General features: G+C 38.8%; 1 protein-coding gene across 7 annotated transcripts in view; it reads right to left on the bottom strand.

Annotated features, from left to right (window-relative positions):
* Positions 1 to 22947, bottom strand: part of Utrn (utrophin) — a 484152-nt gene that overhangs the window by 261716 nt on the left and 199489 nt on the right. For all 7 annotated transcript variants that reach the window (XM_027402009.2, XM_027402014.2, XM_027402008.2 and 4 more), the window contains 10 exons: positions 22796 to 22924; positions 21981 to 22151; positions 19575 to 19736; positions 18753 to 18890; positions 12352 to 12543; positions 11171 to 11343; positions 9124 to 9274; positions 7641 to 7816; positions 4402 to 4537; positions 2380 to 2529 (listed from right to left, as the gene is read on the bottom strand). In XM_027402009.2, the coding sequence (XP_027257810.1) occupies positions 2380 to 2529; positions 4402 to 4537; positions 7641 to 7816; positions 9124 to 9274; positions 11171 to 11343; positions 12352 to 12543; positions 18753 to 18890; positions 19575 to 19736; positions 21981 to 22151; positions 22796 to 22924 (1578 nt within the window). The remainder of the gene's footprint in view (positions 1 to 2379; positions 2530 to 4401; positions 4538 to 7640; positions 7817 to 9123; positions 9275 to 11170; positions 11344 to 12351; positions 12544 to 18752; positions 18891 to 19574; positions 19737 to 21980; positions 22152 to 22795; positions 22925 to 22947) is intronic.

Below are 22947 nucleotides of genomic sequence, written 5' to 3'. Positions count from 1 at the left end.
TAGAAGCAGAAGCAGACACCCACAGCTAAACACTGAGCTGAACTCTGGAATTCAGTTGCAAAGAGGAAGGAGTGATGAGCAAAGGGGTCAAGACCCAGGCAGGAGAAACCCACAGAAACAGCTGACCTGAACAAGGGGGAGCTCATGGACCCAGACTGATAGCTGGGAAACCAGCATATGACTGTTTCAGACCCCCTGAATGTGGATGTCAGTTTGGAGGTCTGGGTAATCTATGGGCCCTTTGGTATTGGATCAGTATTTACCCCTAGTACATGAATGGACTTTAGGAGCCCACTCCAAACAGAGGGATACCCTCTCAGCCTAGACACACAGAGAGGGTCTAGGCCCTGTTCCAAATGATGTTACAGACACCCATGGAAGGCCTCACCCTCCCTGTGGAGCAGAAAGGGGATGGGATAGGGAGTCAGTGGGGGGCAGGGGAGGAAGGGAGGGAGAGGGAACTGGGATTGACATGTAAAAGAAGCTTGTTCCTAATTTAAATTTTAAAAAAAGGAAAAAAACAATCTATGTTAATTCAATTCCTGAAGTAAAGGAAGCTTTAGTGTTGTCTAGCACAGTGCTCTCAAACTGACTGCCATACCATTTCCTCCACTATACCATCTAACACACTCTGTTTAATAAAAATGTATGCCCTGGTTTAATATATACAAATGGATTTAGCAAGTGACATAAGAGCCAATATGTCTGGAGAATAGGGCAGGAGAGAGAGCATCAGATAAAGTCCAAGGTGGCAGCAAGTCAGCCTGCGAGGGGCCTTATAAATCACAGGAAGGACATTGGCTTTACTCCCGGTGAGATGGAAAATCATTAGTGGACATTGTTCGAGGCAGTTACTGGATCTCACTTATGTCTTAACAAATCTCAGGCTGCCTTGCTGAGATAATGCTGAGAACAATAGCTGAGGAGTCTAGGGAGGTGGGCTTTTCCAGAGATGATGGTAGCCTGGGACAAGTCAGTAGCAATATGAACTAGTGAAATGTAGTCCAATTTATGCTATTTTTTTCCAACATAAGGAAAGCAGAAAGAATTGTGCAGAAGCATTCAAGGCCAATCAACATCTAGAGATCAAACTTTTGTCCTCATTTGCCTTATCACATGTAGGCATCTACATGTCCTTCAAACCATCCATCAAGTATATGGAAAAAGCCGATGACAGTGAATTGGGGTGTGTGTGTGTGTGTGTGTGTGTGTGTGTGTGTGTGTGTGTGTGTGTGTGTGTGTGTGTGTGTGTGTGTATTACATACAGGGTAATCCTATTTCCTTCTCAACTCTTTTCTTCTTCTAGTTTATCCTTCTCCTCTTCTTATTCTTTTCTTTTCGAGACAGGATCTTACTATGTAACCCAGATTGATTTTAACTATAACCTCCCAAATGTAAGATGTAGGCCAACATATCTGCCATGACTTCCAGTTTGATAGGACTGAAAAGATAATTAAGTTACTGACAGCCAAGGGCAGGACACACCCATTCAATGTCTCACATGTACCACATACATGTACCCAAGGGGTACACAGACAAAATAAACAGAACCCTAAGATCCCATCTACCTTTAATCACTACAGAACCAAGTAATCATATAGGGACATTAACTCTCATCTCGTAATTTTTGTCAGATGTCATTAAATTCCACTGGATCCTAATAATAAATACATACTGTAGGAATAAAATCACCAAAAATAAACAGATGTGGAAAAGTCATGCTCCATATCAAGCCATTTTAAGATACTCATTTTCAGAATGAAATGACTGGCATTTTACTGCCAAATTCCAACAGACATTCACAACTTGGTGTGCTACATAATATACAGATCCCCTAGAACAAAGAATCCAATGTACGGGCTGGAGAGATGTCTCAGTGGTTAAGAGCACTGACTGCTCTTCCAGAGGTCCTGAGTTCAATTCCCAGCAACCACATGGTGGCTTACAACCATCTGCAATGAGATCCAGCGCCCTCTTCTGGCCTGCAGGGATACATGCAGGTAGAACACCGTATACATAGTAAATAAATAAATCTTTAAAAAAAGAAAAAAGTCCAATGTACAATATCAACCATTCTTTAAGAAGAATACATCTGCAGCAGCAAGGGAACAAAATTTGTAATCATAAAAATCAGTAAATATGGGTCAGCAAGATGGCTCAGCTGGGAAAGGTGCTTGCCACCAAGCCTGCCAACCTGAGTTCGATCCCTAGAGCCTAAAGTGGAAGAAAAGAACCAACCCCCAAAAGCTGTCCCCTTATCTATGATCATTCTCCTCTCTCTCCTCTCCCTCCCTCTCTCATCTCTCTCTCACACACAAAAGTATAATTCTAAAAGTCAACAAACATGAGAAACATGTTACAGAATTCCCACACGCACACCTTGTTCCATGTCACGTTTACGCTTCTCAAACCTTCGGCAAGTTTGTCTCTTTCACGCAAACTCAGGTTTTTATCTGAAAGCACTTCCAGTTCTGCTCTGTTCAGCCATCTGAGGTTTTCAGCCTGAACATCCATCTCTTGGGCTAAGTCCTGAAAGCGTCATCACAAGACAGGTAGTTAGAAGTTTCTGAGGGAAGGTTATTGAACTCTCTTGGGAAAATATTCTTATAAATTCCGGGTTCAGGATTCTTACATGGAAAGCAAGTTTACACACTCTCACAGACAGGGCATCAACATAGACTCACGTGCATGTTTGCATATATGTAAGTACAAGCACACACTCTGTTTCATTATTTTTAGTGAGATAGATGTATATGTTGGTGGGTACGTATGTACATTGAGTGCAGAGATTAAAAGAGGGTATCACAGTTCTTGAAGCTAGAGGTACAGGCAGTTGCAATCTGGGAACTGAACTCGGGTCCTCTGCAAGAGCAATTAGTGCTCTGATCTGCTGGGCCATCTCTTGAGGCCCAACACATGCTATCTTATTTTCGCTCATTCCCTGCCCACCCTTCACAAGGATCTCATACTATATTTTCATTGTTAAGGTTCATTTCTCATCACCCCCTTACTTCTCCATCTTAACATGCTGTTCTATCCTTTCTAAATCTTTCAAAACCTTTACAAACAGGACATTTGAAGAAAATTCTTGACTCTTCAGATAAAGCAGGAATAGTGGGTATTCTCATACTTCAAGGAAAAAAAATTAATAAATGATTGCCATGTATTTTTCCATCATTACTAAAAGCTTCTTTCTCAACTTTGACAATACTTCTCTATGGGCAAAATGTCTCTTCAAAATAGGTAAATACCTTTTGAGTATAGTTTTATATGTGTCTATTTATACTTTCTCATTCAAACAATCTTTTTTATGCTACTATTTTAAATGTGAGTGTGTGTGTGTGTGTGTGTGTGTGTGTGTGTGTACATAAATGTGGAGGTCAGATGGCAAATTTTGGGAGTTGATTCTCTCCTTCTACCTTACTTAAGTGGGGTTGGTTTCTCTTGTACTGAGGACTCCAGGCTAGCTGGCCCTCAGGCTTCTAAATAGTTTCTCCCGTCTGTACCCAGCATCTGGCTGTAGGAATACCCACACTACAGAGGAATACCATCACATCCAGATTTACAAGGGTAAGGGATTGAATCAGGTCATCAGACTATCAAGGTGAATGTTTTATCTGATGAGCCATCTTGCCAGTTCCACGATTTCCTCTTGAAAACAGATTCTGGTCACTGTTCTACTAATGATGTTTCAAATCTTAACACAAACTACAAATGCTTGTGGATATGAATATTCACAGAGATGTGGTATTTAGGTATCTACATATCCTCACATATTTTTACAGAGTATGTGTGCACATGTGCAGATGTACAACGACTACAAATTCCCTTTGGCTACAGATCAACAAGGGAGATCTGATTGCTGAGCTGTAACACTGAGCCAACTTCAACCTGCAATGACTTAAGTGCACAACACCCAGGATTTTCTTGTAAAAGTCACTGTGACAAATAACAATCAGCTTTCCAAATCTAAAAGTAAAAACTATACTTCATGGCTGTGCTGTATTCTGTTACTTCAAAATAGTCTAAATATCCTAATCTAATACCAAGACCATGGATACTTATCTTCTGCTTGATCCCTGCATGACCAAAATAATGGTTGCTTGCTTTTAAAAAAAGAAATTCTTTCGACAGGGGGAGGGTTGCACATGCCTTTAGTCCCAGCACTCGGGAGGCAGAAAAAGGTGAATCTCTGTGAGTTCGAGGCCAGCCTGGTCTACAGAGTGAGTGCCAGGCCAGGCTCCAAAGAGAGACCCTGTCTCGAAAAACCAAAAAAAAAAAAAAAAAGGAAAGAAAGAAAACAAAAAGAGAGAAAGAAAAAAGAAATTCCTCTCCACTTCAGTCAAAACTATCTTATTCTTGCATCAGAAGGCTCTGGAAATCCAGAGACAAATTGCTTACTGTTAATTCCTGTGGGTTTTCCTCTGGGTCAGTGGTTGACCTCTTTTGCACAGCACTCTCCACCTTTGCTAGCCAGCAGACAAACTCATCCAGCCGTCTCCTGTAGCCAACCACTTGCTTACTTTCTCCTTTCAGCCTAGGAGAACATAGCATGGAAATTATTGACAGAAATCACCAAATCAGCAGAACAATATAGGTTTGTTTTGGAAATCCTGACCCCATAACCCCAACAGAAGCAATAATTATAATATATATATATATATATATATATATATATATAATAATAGCCATGTATACAGACTACCATACTAAAGATTATATGTAAGACTAAAGAGATTTTTTGCCTTTATTAAATTCAGACACACTGAAAGAAAAGTATTACCTTCTCACCATAAAAAATTAAATGGCAAGCCACAAAGGAATTTTTTAATTCAGCTATTATTTCATAATAAAGTATTAGTTAAGGAGAAACGAAAATGTCCTTGTGTAAAATAATAAGGAAAAAATGCATAATTTTCCCTGAGTTCTCCATGGAGACAGAAAGACATCCTTTTATATTTTCTTCACCTAAGGCAGTGAGTATTACTCCATTCTACACGAATGACAGCAAAAGTATGAATGAGGACTGAGCACTGAAATCTCCTACAAGTATTAGAGAAATACACACATTTATGCTTGGTTGGTGCACTAATATAAATATAATAAATGCATTACAAAAAGGAATCTCAAAGGGGGCAAGTGAAGCCATGAGCTGAATACGAAAGCAGAACTCCCTAATTAGATCTTTTTAATGGTGTAAGAATAACATCGAGGAATACCAGCCATCTGTCGGGAGATGAAAGTATGACCAGAACCTATGCGATAAATAAGATTGTAGATTTAAAAATTAAACAGAGTTTGAATGCTATTAAGAGGTTAGTGGCATCATTATTTTTAAAGCTACTGCAATTAGATGCTGATTGGAAATGAAGTGCAACACTTTAATGAATTACACTGTGTCATCCCTAATGGGAATTCACATTTCTATGCTACCTTTTATATTTTTAACCATAAGAAGCATAAAATAATGACACAATAGATATAACTGTCACATTGGAAAAGTATATTTAGTACTATTGTAATACTTGTAAACCTAATGAAAATTACTTAAAAAATAACTTATTTTTAAAAAGAATAAAACGCAGCTTCAAGAGAAAAAAGTGAAGCAATTAATGATGGTGGTTGGAATAATAATAAAATGAATAAGAAAGATTAATCTAACAACTTTGGGAACACCCAAAATACTTATATAGTTCTTTTGTTCCAAAAACACTCAAAAACTAAATTTCAATTGTTTTATAATCATAACTAATTTTATGTTTTAAAACTAGAATTATAAAAGAAACTAATATTATCAAGCAATTTCAGTAAGACCGATTTGAGACATGCAAAATTTTCATCCACAAACTAACTAAATATAATGTATACCTTATTATCCCTAAGAATAGAAACAAATCACAAATACCTGACCAAACACTGGATAGGAGGAATTGCTTATTAAGGAATAGCACTATGAATTCTAAAACTGTGCAAATATTTACATGCAGACACTCAATACAAAAACAAACTGAACAGTGAGGTAATTCTAAATGATTCTGGACCTCTTAGAGTTCCAAGGTGGCCCCAATATAAATAGGTTACAGAACAGAAGTGAAGTTTAATATGAATTTATGAAAACAAATATTGCTTTAGTGAAAACACAAGAAGCTAAGAAAGAGATCCATTATCCTTTTCACTTCCAAAAAATGAGTAAAATATGTGTTAAAGTCATCTTGTTAGTTTGGAGAGGAATAACTACCAGACTCTGCAGATTTCCATTTGAAATTCTCCAGGGGAATTTCTGTGACTGTTTTTAATGTCTTCGCAGCAGCCAAAATGAACACAGCACACAAGTTCAGAAGCACTTGCCCTTGCCATACTGTGTCTCACATGGCCATGCCTGTGGTACTCACACCTCCTACATCTCCCACTTCTACATCTCTTCAAGAGAAGGTTAGCACAGTTAGCACAGTTTAACTCTGAAATCCCCCCAGAGACCTATAAGGCTATTGGGCAGTGGTGGAAATTTTATAAAGCTGGCGGGAAGTCTTCAGTTCATGGAGGGTGTGACCTTGAAGGAGAATCAGACACAGAGCCTCATTTGCCTTTTACCTATTTTGTTCCCTAGCCACGAAGCAAGTCACCTGCTCTATCGAGCACCCCTGCCATGATGCCTCAACACTCAGCTTCAGTATCCCTCTTCATTAATACAAAATTCCTCAGCCCATCATTCCTGCCTCTGTGGCAACAACTAAATGTGGATGTTTGCTTTAATCACACTTTTCCCCCTTTAAACTTTATCTTCTCAGTCTGAATTCTTTGTGACATTTGAATCCCCAATGCTAAACACAAGGCTCAGAGAATCTTGATGAAATTGATTAAATTAATTGACCATTAGCAATAACATGCTGAGAGAATAAGTTCAAGAGAAACTATTATAAGAAATGGACATTTCAAATGTTCACAATAAAAACTTAAGACATAAATATTTTTCAAATGCTGTCTCATTTAATCCTCATAAAGCTGTCTGACAACATATCTCTCTTTTGTAGAAAGGAAACACTGATCAGAAGTGCTATGGTGACCAGTATGGTACAGTAATTCTAAGGGTGCAATAGTGGCATAATACCATTGTGCAACCAACAGCTCTCTTACTGGACTTAAGGCCCACTCAGCAAAATAGAAGCCATGCCTGGTACTGGAAACTTGGCCAATGACCAAGACTAGTGAAGAATTGGACCTTGGATGTGAACTTACAACTGCCACTTAACTAAATCAGCATAATTCCTAAGTGCAGTCTAAATATTTATGCTTACTCTCAAGTAAATTCCCATCCCTCATCAAAGAAACCTCTCTTTGCCACAGAAAAACACCATTACAACATTTCACATGGGTGCCAGAGATCAGAACTAGGGTCTCCATGCTTGGATGGCAAGCATTGTATTGACTGAGCCATCACCCCAGCCCCAAAGAAAATTGTGTACATAGGACATCTGAACAGAACAGTGAGCTTTTTAGACAACCTAAAAATAGTCACAAGGAACATGGACAGTGGAAGTCGTAAATGTCACCAATATTTATATCATGGTATTATATCAGATAATATGTATTTTACATGAAATCTTCATCCCTCTGCCCAATATTCAGAATTGAATCATCACCTGGGCTGCCGATCCTTCACCTCGGCTACTAGGGTATTCCAGCGTTGGTTCAAACCAGCCAGTTTATCCTTCAGGAAGCTTGCATCTGGGGGGCGGAGTCTCTGCACAATGCCCTCCCCAGTTTGGTTTATAGCTATCAGGCTGGGCTGGTGGCTGCTGATGCCATCTTCCAGTTCCTATGACAGATTACACACTATGAATTTCCACCACTTAATCCAATTGATCAGATACCTTAATAAGTGCACCCAATATTGCAGCATCAATTTAAGAGCTCCAGAAACAAATTCTTGGGAGGGCTTTTATGTTCGTGAAAATGTGTTTTCAAACAGGTTAATTACATTTCCAGGGACACATGGAAATGAAAGCTATCTGGAAATTGAACCTATCCTCATGAATGTCACCAGGCAAAACATACTGACATAGGACACCTTAATAACAAGAAACAAATATCAGCTGTTTACATCCAAACAAGAGCATCAATCACATGTGATTAAAGTAAACTGCCTATCTTCTTCTAAACAAGTATGTAAAAGCATCTTGTAACATACACACGCAGGCACAGAAAAAAATATTTGTCCAATACAACTTTTATGTCCAGCTACTTATAAACAATTCTCACTGTGCATTTTATGGAGATGTTGTCTCATTCTGCAAAAGATTTTATACTAACAAGCTAAAGGGCTACTTTAAAGTTTAGTCTAAATACCTATCTGTAACTTGGACAAGTGGAGGTGGGTGCACTGCTTTTGACTCCCCCTGAACTGTCTACAGAAAATACATTTTGAAAACATAGTTAAACAAGAAACACCTTTGTCAACGGAAGACTAAACTTGTGTTCACTCCATTACTCTCTTTAATGTCCTATAGTGTCAGCAGAGCTGATTTTGTTATTGTGCTACATATCCGAAAGGCTGAGTCCTACAAGAGGCTTGCCCTGTCCATCAAGGATAGTATACCTTGACAACAATTCTCTCTCTCTCTCTCTCTCTCTCTCTCTCTCTCTCTCTCTCTCTCTCTCTCACACACACACACACACACACACACACACACACACACACACGATGCCTATGTGTTTAGGAGCAGAAAGCTCAGGTGACTATGCATATAGTTTTCTGTCATTGACGCAGCCTCAGATACAAACTGTTTTGTTATTCTGAACATAAAATTTCCAGAAATGTCTTTTAAAATATTTTAAAAGGCAACTGTTTCTCAAATTAGCTACTTTAGAGTGTGTTTTTTTCTTTTTAACCTCTTTTAAAATCCTGATTATAAACTGTATGATGGCCAAAGTTTCTTAGAAATTTTAATAAAAGTGGAAAATACGAGTAGAATAAAAATGACAGTGATAAAAATTATAGCGATGAATGTATATGTGAAAAATCAATAGATTTAGTTCTAACTTCTGTAACACATCTTAGCAACGACATCTAAACACGCATCCACTCTTCCCATGCATCCCCCTCCTGGGATGGGAATTGCTCACCAGCTGGTGTGTCCTGGCTTTCTCCAGGTCCAGGCTGCCATCTGGAGCACAGGTATCTACTAGGAGGTCTTCGGCTTCAGATATCCACTGTGTCAGGTCATTAAGGTCATGGTGGAATTGCCCCCATTCCTCCACAGCCCTGGCAAAAGACCTGGAGTACATGAAACAGAATCAGAGGCGCTTCCTAGATTTGTGGAACTACCTGGATACAATTCTTTTTTAAAAAAATTGTGATGGTAATAATAATAATGCCAGTCAATCACATCTCATTCAAACTGAAGAGTTTAAATTGAGTGAAATCATGGCTTCTGACTCTACAAAACTCTTTTTCAAGGAAAGTTGTGTTTAGTAATTCCCTTCTGAGAAATGAGCCTCTCCCCAAATGCAAAATTGTGTGAACACCATCCCACCCATTTTTCTGCCTCCTCCCTGCCCACTCGCTCTGCTTTTTTAAAGACTTTTTTGCCTTCTCTGACTTACAAAGTCACTTTTGATTAATTGTAAGCATGCTAATCCACTCAAATTTATATCCTTACAGTTATTAATTATTCTATTCTCTTAGAATGCATGTGGTTTTATTGTTAGAAGTCTTCATTTCAAGTTAGAACAAAGGCCAAGAAAAGAATAATTATTCTACAACATCTAAGGGGAATTTTACTAAGCTGGATAAAAGAAATTTACAAATTAAAAATAAAAATATGGTATTTAAAATTGATGGTATAATAAATCATAATTAGTAGAACAGAATAAATATAAAATAATTTTATATCATGACATTATTACCAACAATAAGGGCATGAAAAGTTACGGGGAAAAATTGGTCATTTGTTTAAGAAAAATGAGGCAAAATGGAGCCAGTCAGCATTTAACTGTGGGTGCACGAAAACTTGTCTAAGGAAGCTGGGTGTTGGTAATGCACAGCTTTAGTCCCAGTGCTTGGGAAACAGAAGCAGGAAGATTTCTCTGAGTTCAAGACCAGCCTGGTCTACAGAACGAGTTTGAGGACAGCCAGGACTGTTACACAGAGAAACCTCATCTTGAAAAGCAAAATAAATAAATAAATAAATAAATAAATAAATAAATAAATAAATAAATAAATAAATAAATAAATGGGGGAGAGAGGGAAGCTTGGAGGTTTTATTTTACCCTACTTCCTGTTCTCTCTCCACTTCCTGATTGCTGATGTAAGGTGACCAGACAGCCTCCTCCTGATTTGCCTGTCATTCGATCTGTATCCCCTGAATGCACAGCCAGAACAACCGTCCTCCTTTAAGTTCCTTTGACTGGGTATTTGTGTCAGCAGTGAGGAAAGTAACTACTATCCCAGTTCCAACAAGAGATATGAATCATAATGTACATAGGATGTTCCCTAATTACACAAAGACGCCATTCAAAAACATCTACATAGCAACACAGCCATTAAGTTCTATTTCTTCAATAATTGAACAGTTGCATGAATTGGAGAGCTACACTTTTTGGGAACACCTTGTTTTTGTGTCTGAATATTTCCAGTGTATTAATTACTCTGTGATAACCTCCCTCTTGCAAGGTACTTTTTATTGGGCTATTTCACTCTGTATCTGCATTTCACTATTTTCACAGCTACTGAAAAGAAAAAATCGTACCCATTTCTCTTTACTCCTATTCACAGGCCCCTGTTCAAAGTCTAGTAACAGAAAAGCTGCAAAACATTCATATGGATTCCAATTATCTGAAGCTACCTTTGCTCTTCATTCATATTAATCAAGGCATGTAGAAGAAAGGAACATTAATAAAATCCTTAAGTAAAAAGAGAGAGAGAGACTATTTTATGCTAAAAACTAAAGGTATTCCCATACTATTAAGATAGTATGTTGTAAATTGTTGTGGCCTATGATCACATTTCTCTTTAAGGAATGGGGCTCAACTGTATTTATTAAGCAGGTCATATTAGAAAAGATACAGGAAATGGTTTTCATGATCCTAATACACACATGGACTCTTTCAGTGACCCATGAACTTATACTCACGTCACTTAAGGTTAAATATTCATTTAACTCACACATACCCTTTCTGATCACTGTACATTCTATTCACTCTGTCCCATTTTGCATTCAGCTGAGTGAGCATGTCCCTGATCTGAATGGCTTCAGGACCGGAGGCTTCAAGGATGACATCTGGCTGCTTCTCATGAACAACTGCAATCTGCTCTCCAAGTTTGTCCAGCTGATCTTTGATATTCTGCAAACATCACCATACAAACACAGAATCCAGTAAAGTAATAAAAACAATAGAATCACAGTCAGAGGTTTACAGCTATAATACTCATTTAAAATAACACTGAGGATAATTACTGTTGCATTCGCAAACTGGGGAATGTTCTATATAAAAATCACCAAAATGTGAGGAATACCAGCATCCCAATGGTAGACTGTAAAGAGCCCTCCCAAATGTTCTGACTGACTCCCAAGCAGGACGTAGGAAAGGCTTTAATAACATTCTATGAAGTTAGGGAAAGGCTTAGATCCGCAATTAGAGTTTAAGAGCCTAATCACGGTAGCTTAAATGAGAAAATGAGTTATCAAACCCATCAAACGTGTCAGTTTTGTCAGAGATTTTATTATGAATACAATCAAATATATGGAAAAGAAACTTTTTAAGAACTGAAAACTTTAACTTGCAATCAATATGCAATTCCACACCCGGGCAACTAGCCAATCTTAAATCAATATGGATGGCCTGACATCATTTGACACAAGTGACAATCAAGTTTGTATCTGATTAGAATAAGGTCTCTGCTGTTGCGAGTAACCGTGCATACACAAAAATATAAACCTACATTTTTTTTAAATTGAAAAAAATTATTCTGTCCCACCAGTGAACACAGTAATGTTTCACTATTTATACACATTATCAGTAACTTGGAAAAATCAAGGATTTCGACCATCTTAAGTAAGTACAATATCAACTTCCATCTGAGCACGGTGGTTCGTGCCTGTAACCCCCAGCTCCCAACAGGCAAAAGGAGTGGGGATGTGAGCATCAAATTATCCTGGGCTATCCCAGGAGGCCCTGTCTTTAAAAATCAAGAGGGAGGGAGGGAAGAAGAAAGGGGGAAGGAGGAAGGGGAGGGAGGGAGGGAGGGAGGAGGGAGGGAGGGAGGGAGGGAGGGAGGGAGGGAATCCTTGCATTGTTTCTGTATTTTTTCTGTTAACCATGGCTACTGCAGTTCAGCACTTGGAATTTTACCTTCAGTGAGTCTTCCTGGAAAGAGAAGTCTTCATAGACAGTGGTGTTGAGCTCAGGAATATTAAGGGATAATTCGATGTCATCCATAGTGAGTAAAATTTTATTAATTTCAACCAGATAATCTGCAGGGAGGGCTGATGATGCAATTCCAGAAGAAAGTGCAATCGTTTTCCTCTGGTGGATAGGAATTGTCTGTAAAAAATGCATTCAAAGAAATAATGCAGACGCTTTAAAACCACCCCAGGAAAAGTAACCACAAACTGGGGAGAAAAAAATTACAGGACTGTTGTATGGAAGCATTCAAGAATGTCAACAAAAGTATCAAGAACTGTAGATAAGGTGAATATGATCAAAATACATGATATACATGCATAAAAATTCATAATGAAACCACTATCACATAAAATTAGTAGATGCTAATGAAATCAATAACATTATCAAATATAATTTTCCATATTTGAACTATCGTTGCTACACAAGCTCTGTTTTAGCTTTCATCTGCAATCTGCTGCCATGCCCTTAGATAAGTTAGTGTCAATCCATGGTGTTTGTGTCTATCTAGCAAGCAGGAAGCACAACTACTTCTCTGAGCTGTGAAGAAAACACAAGTGTGTTGTTCATTGTATGTTCTACAGGAAACAAGGTGTTTTAAGGTCATTATTACATCATCCTTCTACAATATAACAAATAGATCAAATACTTGTAGATCACACTGCTCAAAACTAAAGCTAAACATGTTTTCCAAGCATACTCAACAGACTATTGTGCCACTATAGTGGCACAAGCCTTTATGTATTATTGCATGGGAGGCTGAGATAGGAGGAGCCGTTGTTTCAAAGCCAACGAGGACAACATAATGCAACCGGGTTTCAGTGATTGATGAATTAATTGATTCACCAACCCAAGAAATGCCGTGAGGGTTTTGATTGAAATGATATCGATGTAACTTTGAGACGCATTGCTCAGCACAGACACCTGATGTAGGCTAATGCATCCTACAGTACGGGACTCAGGCCCGTACTGTGGGAATTCTGCATCCTTCACTCAGACTAAAGGTCTGTATATGACGGGCTGCTTGCTCCTTTTTACTCCTTTAGCCAAAGTTTAATAAATGTTGTCTACTGCTTTTTTTTTTGTCATTTTTCATTTTCTCCAGATAGGGTTTCTCTGTGTAGCCCTTGCTGTCCTGAAAGTCACTCTGTGGACCAGACTGGCCTCAAAATCAGATCCACCTGTCTCTGCCTTCCAAGGTTGCTAATATACTACTTTCAAATGGCCAGTGTTGACTACTGATGAATCTAGGCAACTGTCCTGATACATTATTTTTTCTTTTGAGACAGAGTCTCATGTGTACCATGCTAGTCTCCATTCCCTATACAACCAAGCATAACCTTGAATCTCTGATCTCCTAAGTGCTAACACCACCAACATGTGCCATCACACCCACTGTACATGGTGCTGAGGATCGAACCCGGGACTTCATTCACACAGGCAAACACTTTACCAACCGGGGCACATCCCCAGTCCTAAAGCTTTCACGTCTATGCTTTATTTTTAGAATTGAGTATTCTTCTGTGAATTTGATGGTAACAGTAGCAATAGCAAATACATGGTTCTTCATTGAAGGATTATACTCATTTTCAAAATGTCTAAGTGAAATTAAAACTCCAGGCTGCAAATCACACATGCAGTAGCCTGCTGTTGGACTTAAAAGATCTGTGTGTTCTGCCTTCTAGAATTCAATTAGCCTCTCTTTTCATCATTCCTAGAGAGCCAGGTTTGAAGCAAGCTTACAGGTTTCCCAACTCTATCAACTGAACTAATTAAAATTGTCCCCAATAATTATTTTATTATCTTAGTGCTATATGTTTATATCTTATTTTGGAGGCATTTCTAGGTATGCACTCATGTTTGAAAAAGAAAATTCTATGTTATAGCAAATATAAAAGATTGTTGAAGTAATTAATGCCTCAAACTTGGAGCTACTTCTAAATTTAAAAAAATGTGAAATATTTTATAAATTAGATAGATAGATGATAGATATAGATATAGATATAGATACAGATACAGATACAGATACAGATATAGATATAGATATAGATTTTATTTTAAAGAGGCCAGCCTTGAACGAGTAAGGTCACAAAATTAGGCTCACACATCCCTTTTCTCAGCTTTAAGGATAGTGAAAGCAATCCAATGAATGTATTTGCACAATGAGAACTCACGACCATCCTCCTGCTGCAGCCTTCTGGCCATTGACACGATCTGTTACTCAAAGACTAATAGCAGCTGAAACTCCACAAGTGCTTGAACTTGGGTGGAGGGCATTTATCTCTGCAGTACTTTTCCTCATTTCACATCATGCGATCTTAGCATTAGAAACTACTGAAACACCTTTGTACCTCACTAACAAATGGCAAGACTGGGAATCCTGGGCTGCTTCCTGGGTCACCTGACAGCTTATTATTCTACAAGGCCACAGTGACCTGAGACTTTACAGTAAGCTGGACAGATCAATAACAGCATTGTAAAGATCCAGGTTTAAACAAACAAGCAAAAAGAATCCGCACTCATCAAGACGATCTCATGTACTACCCAATTCAGGGATGTCCTGTTCCCTTTTTACTCTTTGCAGAAGCTGAGCCGTACAAAATGTGCTTTCTACTCCCCAAATATATTTTTCTTCCAGGATGATCAAACAAAATTCAAAATTCCCTATGCCAAAAAAATTAAAAAGAAGAAGAAGAAGAATGTCCTCAAGATCTAGATTTTATTTCTAGATAATTTTATTTTTAAAAAGGTAGAAGGGAGAGGACTAGATGGGTGGGGAAGATTATGGTGCAGGGAGGACTGGGGAGATGGCTCAGTGGAAGTCTGAATCTTTTCACCACGTGTTCCTGTAACACTGCATTGAAGATAGGACACAGAAGGATGCCAGGAGCTCAGTGGCCAGTCTGTCCAGAGGAAACTTTATGCTTCATATTCAGTGAGGCCCTGTCTCAAAAACTAAAGAACAACATAGGAAAATGTCTGGTGCCCTCCTCAGGCATCTGCATGCCTCTGCCTCTGCCTCTGCCTCTGCCCTCTGCCATCATGCACACTCTGCATGCACACTCCCATGCATGGACACAGCACAGCCACACACAGGCTGCTGGAGCACAGAAACAAAAGCACAATATGCCACATGCAGGAGAGTTCTGAAGTTAGATGATGTTACGTGGGGTGGCTCACATCACACAATACAGTCCACACAAATAACAGTGGAACTGAATATTTCATAACGTCTTCTAGTTTGTCGATATTGATCCATCAAGGCAGAAAAAAAAAAAAGCTAAAACAGGACAGAACTACTATTCAGCAACTCTCTGAAAGAAATGGACATTTTAGAAGGTAAAACAAGTTTTAAAAACCCCAAAGGAAAACCATAGTTGTATGTGGCTACACTTATGTTAAAATAACTAAAAGACAGTACCCAACAAAATAATATTATTGCAATATAACAGAGGGTAATATCTGTATTTTATAAGGCATTCATATATTTCCTATTGTTATCTAATTCATTTTTTTATTGTCTGTGTGTGTGCTTGTGCTGGAAGGTGCAGGTGTGCCACAGACAGGTGTGGAAGTCAGAGTACAACTTTCGGAATCAGTTCTCCTTCCTCCATGGCTTTCAGGAATCACCTTCACCTTGGCAGGACTGTGTAGCCAGCATCTGTAACACCTGGATCATCTCACTGACATCTATGGCTTCTTCTTTAGATATGTCTCTGTGTGTGGTGTGCATGCATGTCTGTGTTTGTGTGCATGTGTGTGTAAGTGCACATATGTATGCATGCATGCAGAAGGCCAAGGCTGTAGTCAGAAGTCTTTTTCTATCCCTGTCGACCTTATTCATTGAGATGGAGCCTATCAATTGAACCCAGCACTCACTGTCGTGACTAGTTTAGCTAACTGGCTTGCTCTGGGGATCACCTGTCTCTCCCTTTTATGTATTGGAATTACAGGTGGGCTGACAAATTCACTCAGCATATATGTGGGCACAAAGGATCCAAACTCAGGTCCATATATTTTACTCCAAGCACTTCACCTGCCGAGTCATCTCCCCAGGATATATATATATCAATCAGAATCTTAATAACCCAGTCAAAAAATAGGAAAAGGCCATTTAACAGATACTTCACATAAGAAAGTAACTTAGCAACTGTGTTTGTGAACTCTGACTGCATATTAGAGTTCACTACAGCACAGTAGCCCAATTATAATGAAACCTGGTGTCTAACAACAGAGGAATGGGTAAAGAAAACAGACACCAGAATCTATTCAACCATAAGGAAAGATGAAGTTGTATGGTCAGCAGGAAAAAAAATGTAAATTAACCATAATGTAACTTAAGCCAGTGTCAGAAAGACAAACTACTATGTTTTTTATACTTGGTGGTTGCTAAATATTATAAAAGTGTGTAAAATCATACTGAGATCTATGACAGAAAAATAGAAGTGAAACTTATAGAGGAACAATGAGGAATGATGGGAGTGAGAAGGGGTGAGACAGGGGAGTGCAGAGAATTATGGGAGAGAATATGTTCAGCATACAATGTACACATGGATGAATTTATCATTATTGTTTTTAACTTTATTTCTTAAATGTGTCACTCCTATCGAACCTGAAAGATTCTAACTTAATTATCCTTAGGCATGGATTTGGCCACTGCCTTTGCTATTTTTGTTATTGTGATGCATTTGTTTAAGTTCTCCAAATAATTTCAATACCCACAATTAAGAACAACATAGGGAGATGGGAAGACGGCTCAGTGGGTAATGTCACATGCCACTAAACCTGGTGACCTGACTTTTATGCCCTAGATCCATAGGGTGAAAGGACAAACCCAGCAACTTGTCCTCTGCCCTCCACACATGTACCATCAATTTTCTCTCACCTAGGAAAGAAGCAACTGGGAAGCACCTAGTATTAAATTCAACTTGAAACCTATGTATTGTGTTACTCCACCCAGGAAGGTTTGGTTTGGTTTGGTTTTCAGTTTTGGGTTTGGTTTTGGTTTTTTGAGACAGGGTTTCTCTGTGGCTTTAGAGGCTGTCATGGAACTAGCTGTTGTAGACCAGGCTGGTCTAGAACTCACAGAGATCTGCCTGCCTCTGCCTCCCATGTTCTGGGATTAAAGGCAGGCACCACCACCGCCCGTCAAGGGTTTGGTTTTTTAATTCATGGACATGCATGTGCATGCATGCATGTGTTCTTAGGTGTGCAGGTACACATATATCCAAGCATGCATATGCATGTGTGTAAGGCAGAGGGCAACCTCAGGTGTCAGTCTTAGGAACACCACCCACCTGGTGAGATGGTCTTTCATTGGTCATGCCTCATGGCCTAGAGCTCACCAATTAGGATAGACTGTCTGGCCAAACACATCTGACATCCTCCTGCCTGCTGCTCTAGCACTGGGATTAAGTGCTGAGCCACCATGCTGAACATGTTTACATGGTTCTGGGCATTGAACTGAGACAGCTGAGGTCCTCATGACAGTTGCCCCAGTCTGCAGCCCAGTGCTTGCGATTCCTGCTTCACATGGTGTCATAAACAAGAAAATAGCTGAGAATGGCACTGCAGTCTCCTCCTTCCGGGCAGACTGGCTAGTTTGTAAGGGGACCAACTAAGAAAAGAAGCATGCTGGAGATGGAAGCTGATGGCAACTTCGTTTTGGATCATACAACAAGGCTCATGCAGACAAAGCCAGCCAATCAGGAGCAAGCCAAGACACAGGAATCCACTCTGATTCCAAAGTGATCAAATAAAATTGATTCCAGAAAGAACAAAGCCCTGGTGAAAAACCCACTTAAATCACCACTCAGAAGATAACCACTTAAGAGAGAGGACATCGACTCCCACTCCAGAAAATAAGACATACTACACCAGATTCAGGAATTCAGATATTTACCAACTTAAAATATTGATAGCATGGCCAACACTCCCCAAAAGAAAATACAGAAATAAAGTAGGAAATCACTTCTGAAGTGGATGGAGTCATTCCAGGTTTCACACATGATCATAAATCCAAAAGAAATGACTGACAATAAGGTTTTAGATTTCTATTTCTTTGGGTACTGCCCTATCTAAAAATAGAAACATATCTAGTAAACCACATTAGAAAGGAGGGGACCACTGGGCTCAGGTATAGCGGTACAGAGACCACCTAGCATATGCAAGGTACAGGGTCCAATCCCCAACTCTTAAAAAAATAAAAGTAATTAATTAAGCTTAAAAAGAAAGTGGAAGAAATAATAATTCCTAATTGGTTTGCTTGAAAGTATCTTTAAATATGATATCAATGGCCTGGATGGCACAAACTGGGTAAGTTATTTTCTGGAGAGATCTTCCCATCATACCTTAACTTTGTTGTAACGTGTATGCAAAAGTAACAACTGCAAACGGATCTTTTCTTTTTTACTGTCCTCCATGGGTTCATGTAACAAATGCTCCCCTCCTCGTAGAACTTCCTCAATCTGGGCTCTCTCCTCATCCATCTGAAATTTTAAAGAAAAAACAATTTACTAAAGACAAAAGTGCAAAAACAGACTTAACACTCTCCTTTGCTCAGTGCAAGAACTAAGCTGATGAGAGACAGAGCAGTTTGGGTCAAGCTACATCAGCCTGGATGACCCAACCACTTGGGATTTTCTTCAAATACTTTATATTTGCAAATAAAATATCCCAAAGCCAGTTTATCACACCTTAGCTAATGATTACCTTTAGACAGAAAGTAGGGGTGTACATGAGTCCCTGTGATTCTATCATCATCATCATCATCATCAATCATCATCATTATTTTGAGATTAAGATTTCATGTAGTCCAAGCTAGTGTCATACTTGCTACATAGTTAAAGAAGACCTTGAATTCCCATTCCTCCTGCATCTGCCTAAATTGCTAGGATTAGTTGAGTGTGCCACCATACTGTGTTGTATGTGAACTTCAAGTATTACATGAGTCCTTGACAGCTTTGATGATGACTCTGGTAAATCACATCTGGATTTCTTCAGTTACATGAAGCAGGACAAGCAAGTAAATCCACATTGTTAAAAGAGAAAAGAAGAAGAAGAAGAAGAAGAAGAAGAAGAAGAAGAAGAAGAAGAAGAAGAAGAAGAAGAAGAAGAAGAAGAAGAAGAAGAAGAAGAAGAAGAAATGAGAGCAGGCTTTGAAAACAACCCACCTTTTCCTCATCATTACTGGAGTTCAAGTGTTTTTCCACGACTTTCAACATATTTTCTATGTCATTTTCTAATCTTTCCAAGTCAGAGAAAGGCCTGGCAGCTTCAACAGTTCCAGCCGGGCCAAAGCATTGGTAAGATGAAGGGTCCTGGCCAATCAGCACCTAGGGAAGGAAAAGAGGTCTCTTGAGTGTACTGCTGATTTGATTTTCCAAACTCATCCTGAAAGGTGAGGGTCACAGCAGGAACCAGCATTTATCTGAAATGACTCTAATGTCAATCCTCATAGAGCAAGGATGTTTCACAATCTGCGCTTCTTAGAATTACTCATTTTTCAAACCTGAACCAGGACATGAGGTGTGAGTTGACTGTGGCTACTTGGAGTACAGTATGGCAGATGCCAAGGTGAACACCCTACAGGAAACAGGGCCACGATCCAAGCCATTTCTGCTACGGCATGAATGAAATGATGGCCAGTCATCATCCAGTTCAAGGACACCCTAGAGAATGCCTCCCTTACATGGTCACCAGAATTTCCTTGGGTTTTTGATATGCAAACCTCAAAGAAGATTATATTTACAAATGCCACATTTTCATGTCTAAATAGAAAAACTTCATATTTGGGAAAATGAAATAGCAATGCTAATAAAAATAAATGAAGAAAAGTAACATCCAGTAACAGCCAAGTATGAGGAAAGCAATATTCTCACACCCTGACTACAAACACACAAACTTTCTATCGGCCCATGCTGAAAGTCTGTGGAACAACCATGTATAACTTCTGCAATTTAATGAATTCTGAACTCTGATGCCAAGAGAAACAAATAAGATGACTAACAAACACAACATTCCTAAGAGCCCAAAATATTCATAAAATTAACTTAGGGAATTATAACAGACCATAGACTGCTACCATTAAAGTCCATTTAAAGGGAGCATATACAAAATACTATAAAAATTTTATGTTAGTATCATGCAACTACCAATGAGTAAAAATAGTTATACAACAGAAATTGTTTGCAAAGGTTATTTGGAGGATGATGTTAATTTTCTTTCTTTGTTCTCTCTTTAACCCCACTCCTCTGCATTAGTTTTTAATGTCAAAAAATTCTCATGAATCTATTAAAAAATGAAATGGACTTCAGTCAGACAGCAAGGAGGGAAGACCAAGATTAAAGAAGACAAAAGCTAAAGCAAGATCTTGCTGTGCTATTTTAAGTCATGAATAACTATATTCCTGAGCATGGAAAGAAAATTTATTTGGTCCACTGTACCAGATATTTTAAATTAAAGCAAGGTTAGATAACACCTATTTCCTATACACATATAAAAAAAAATGGACTTTTCTCTTCGAGAGATGTGTGTATATATATATATGTGTGTGTGTGTGTGTGTGTGTGTGTGTGTGTGTGTGTGTGTGTGTGTACATATATAATATATATATGCTAAGAAGTTAAATTAAATAGTTTCTTTTAAGTGCCGTTACATGGGCACAGTTGAGAACCTTACACTCAGCATCCTGAGATTCCTCAAGATGGGCATCTAAAGTTCACGGTTTTCTCCCGCTACACAATCAAAATGTTTTCATCTTTTCCACTTCACATGACTGAAGCTCCAACTCTCTGTCAGGCCTTAAGAACTCTACAGTAAAGTGTTTCTCTTCCTCCCTCTTAAAATAAGGATGAAAAGAGAAAGAATGGGAAAGACACACAGGGAGTAGAATAATAACACAGCAGCATAGACACCTTTCTTTTGTAAAGAAAGTTGTTACTCATTTTTGACCCTCATTTTAATTGATAGTTCTTTTTTGCATTAATAAATTCATGAAGCATGTCTCTCCATGAATAATCAGCTGAGTTACTTATAACTTACAATCTGTCAGCATATAAGCACACACACAGCTGGGCGGTGGTGGCTCATGCCTTTAATCCCAGCACTCGGGAGGCAGAGGATCTCTGTGAGTTCAAGACCAGCCTGGTCTACAAGAGCTAGATACAGCCTCCAAAGCCACAGAGAAATCCTGTCTTGAAAAATGAAAAATAATAATAATAATAATAATAATAATAATAATAATAATAATAAACACACACAAATACACATACAAGTGTTTTCTATGAACACATACATTAAAATGGTGAGTTCAAGATCAGGGATTGATAATCATAGCTAACTTGGGAACTCACTTCATTATTTCTGTTCTATTCCTATTCCAACTGTCAACTGACTCTGAAACCTGTGGTGAGTTATTGACTAAACAATACCTTCTTATATTAATCATCACACATAAGTAATACCAATTGCTTTGCCAAAAAAGTTATTAAAATTTATTTTACTTTAAAAATTAGTAGGTCGAGACAAAAGTATCTACCTTTTAGACATACCCATTCTATGAAAATGCAAGTACTTACTTGGGCACTTTTGATGTGCTGGGACACCTTTTCAAAGTTCCTGTTCAGCTCCGCTAATTTCGGTTCTACGAGTTCCTTGCTGGCACTCCCACGTGCGTTCATCAAGATGATGGCTTGTTCCCGGACATTGTCAACCTGGAGGTTGACGTCATCAAGCTCAGACAGTAAACGCTGATGGAAAAACAAAATTATTTCAAGGGAAAAGTCAAAAACAAACATGGGTGTGATGTTTACTAAGAATTAAAGGTATTTAAAATAAATATCTGGGATTGTTAGGAAGAAATTTCAGCCAGAGGAGGAGCTGGTCACAGAAAATCCTTGATCGTACTCCGTTTCTCCCACCATGACAAATGTTAAAATGCAAACTGCATGAGAATCCCCCCCCCACACACACACACACACACACATACACCTAACAGCACACAGCACAAGAGAACATGAAAGGTTCAGGCATTATGCTGGCCTGCCCCTGGTGGAACAGGCAGTACCCTAGTCAGCCCAAGGTTCCATGGGAACTAAGTCTGCATGCATGTGCAGAGGACCCCTTTAAAAGACAGATCCCTGCCATTTACGCTCTCTCTTCCTCTCTACTCTGTCTCTCACCTACGGTCTCCCTGCCTCTCTATGGCAACTGGCCATGGCGGTCAGCCATTACCCATGTTCCTCTTCTCTCTTAGTCTCCCTACTCTGCTGGGCCGTATAATAAACTAGTCACTATGTCTCATCTTAAAGCTTTCTCTTTTCCTCTTTTTAAATAAAAACATAACAGAACAGACCACAACAAATCAACCGTTGGGACTCTTGAGGCTGACTACCTTCACGATTTCTTCCTGTTTACTAGCTGGTTTTTTTTCAATCTCATCCAGCAGGGCTTCAGCTTGATAAAGCCAGGTACTGATGTGAGCGACATGTCCATCAAATATCTCCAGCTGATTCTGATGGTTCTACAAAGGAATAAAATAATGCT

This window comes from Cricetulus griseus, chromosome 2 (genome assembly GCF_003668045.3).
Source record: "Cricetulus griseus strain 17A/GY chromosome 2, alternate assembly CriGri-PICRH-1.0, whole genome shotgun sequence".
Taxonomy (NCBI): domain Eukaryota; kingdom Metazoa; phylum Chordata; class Mammalia; order Rodentia; family Cricetidae; genus Cricetulus; species Cricetulus griseus.
This window is presented reverse-complemented; position numbering and strand designations above follow the sequence as displayed.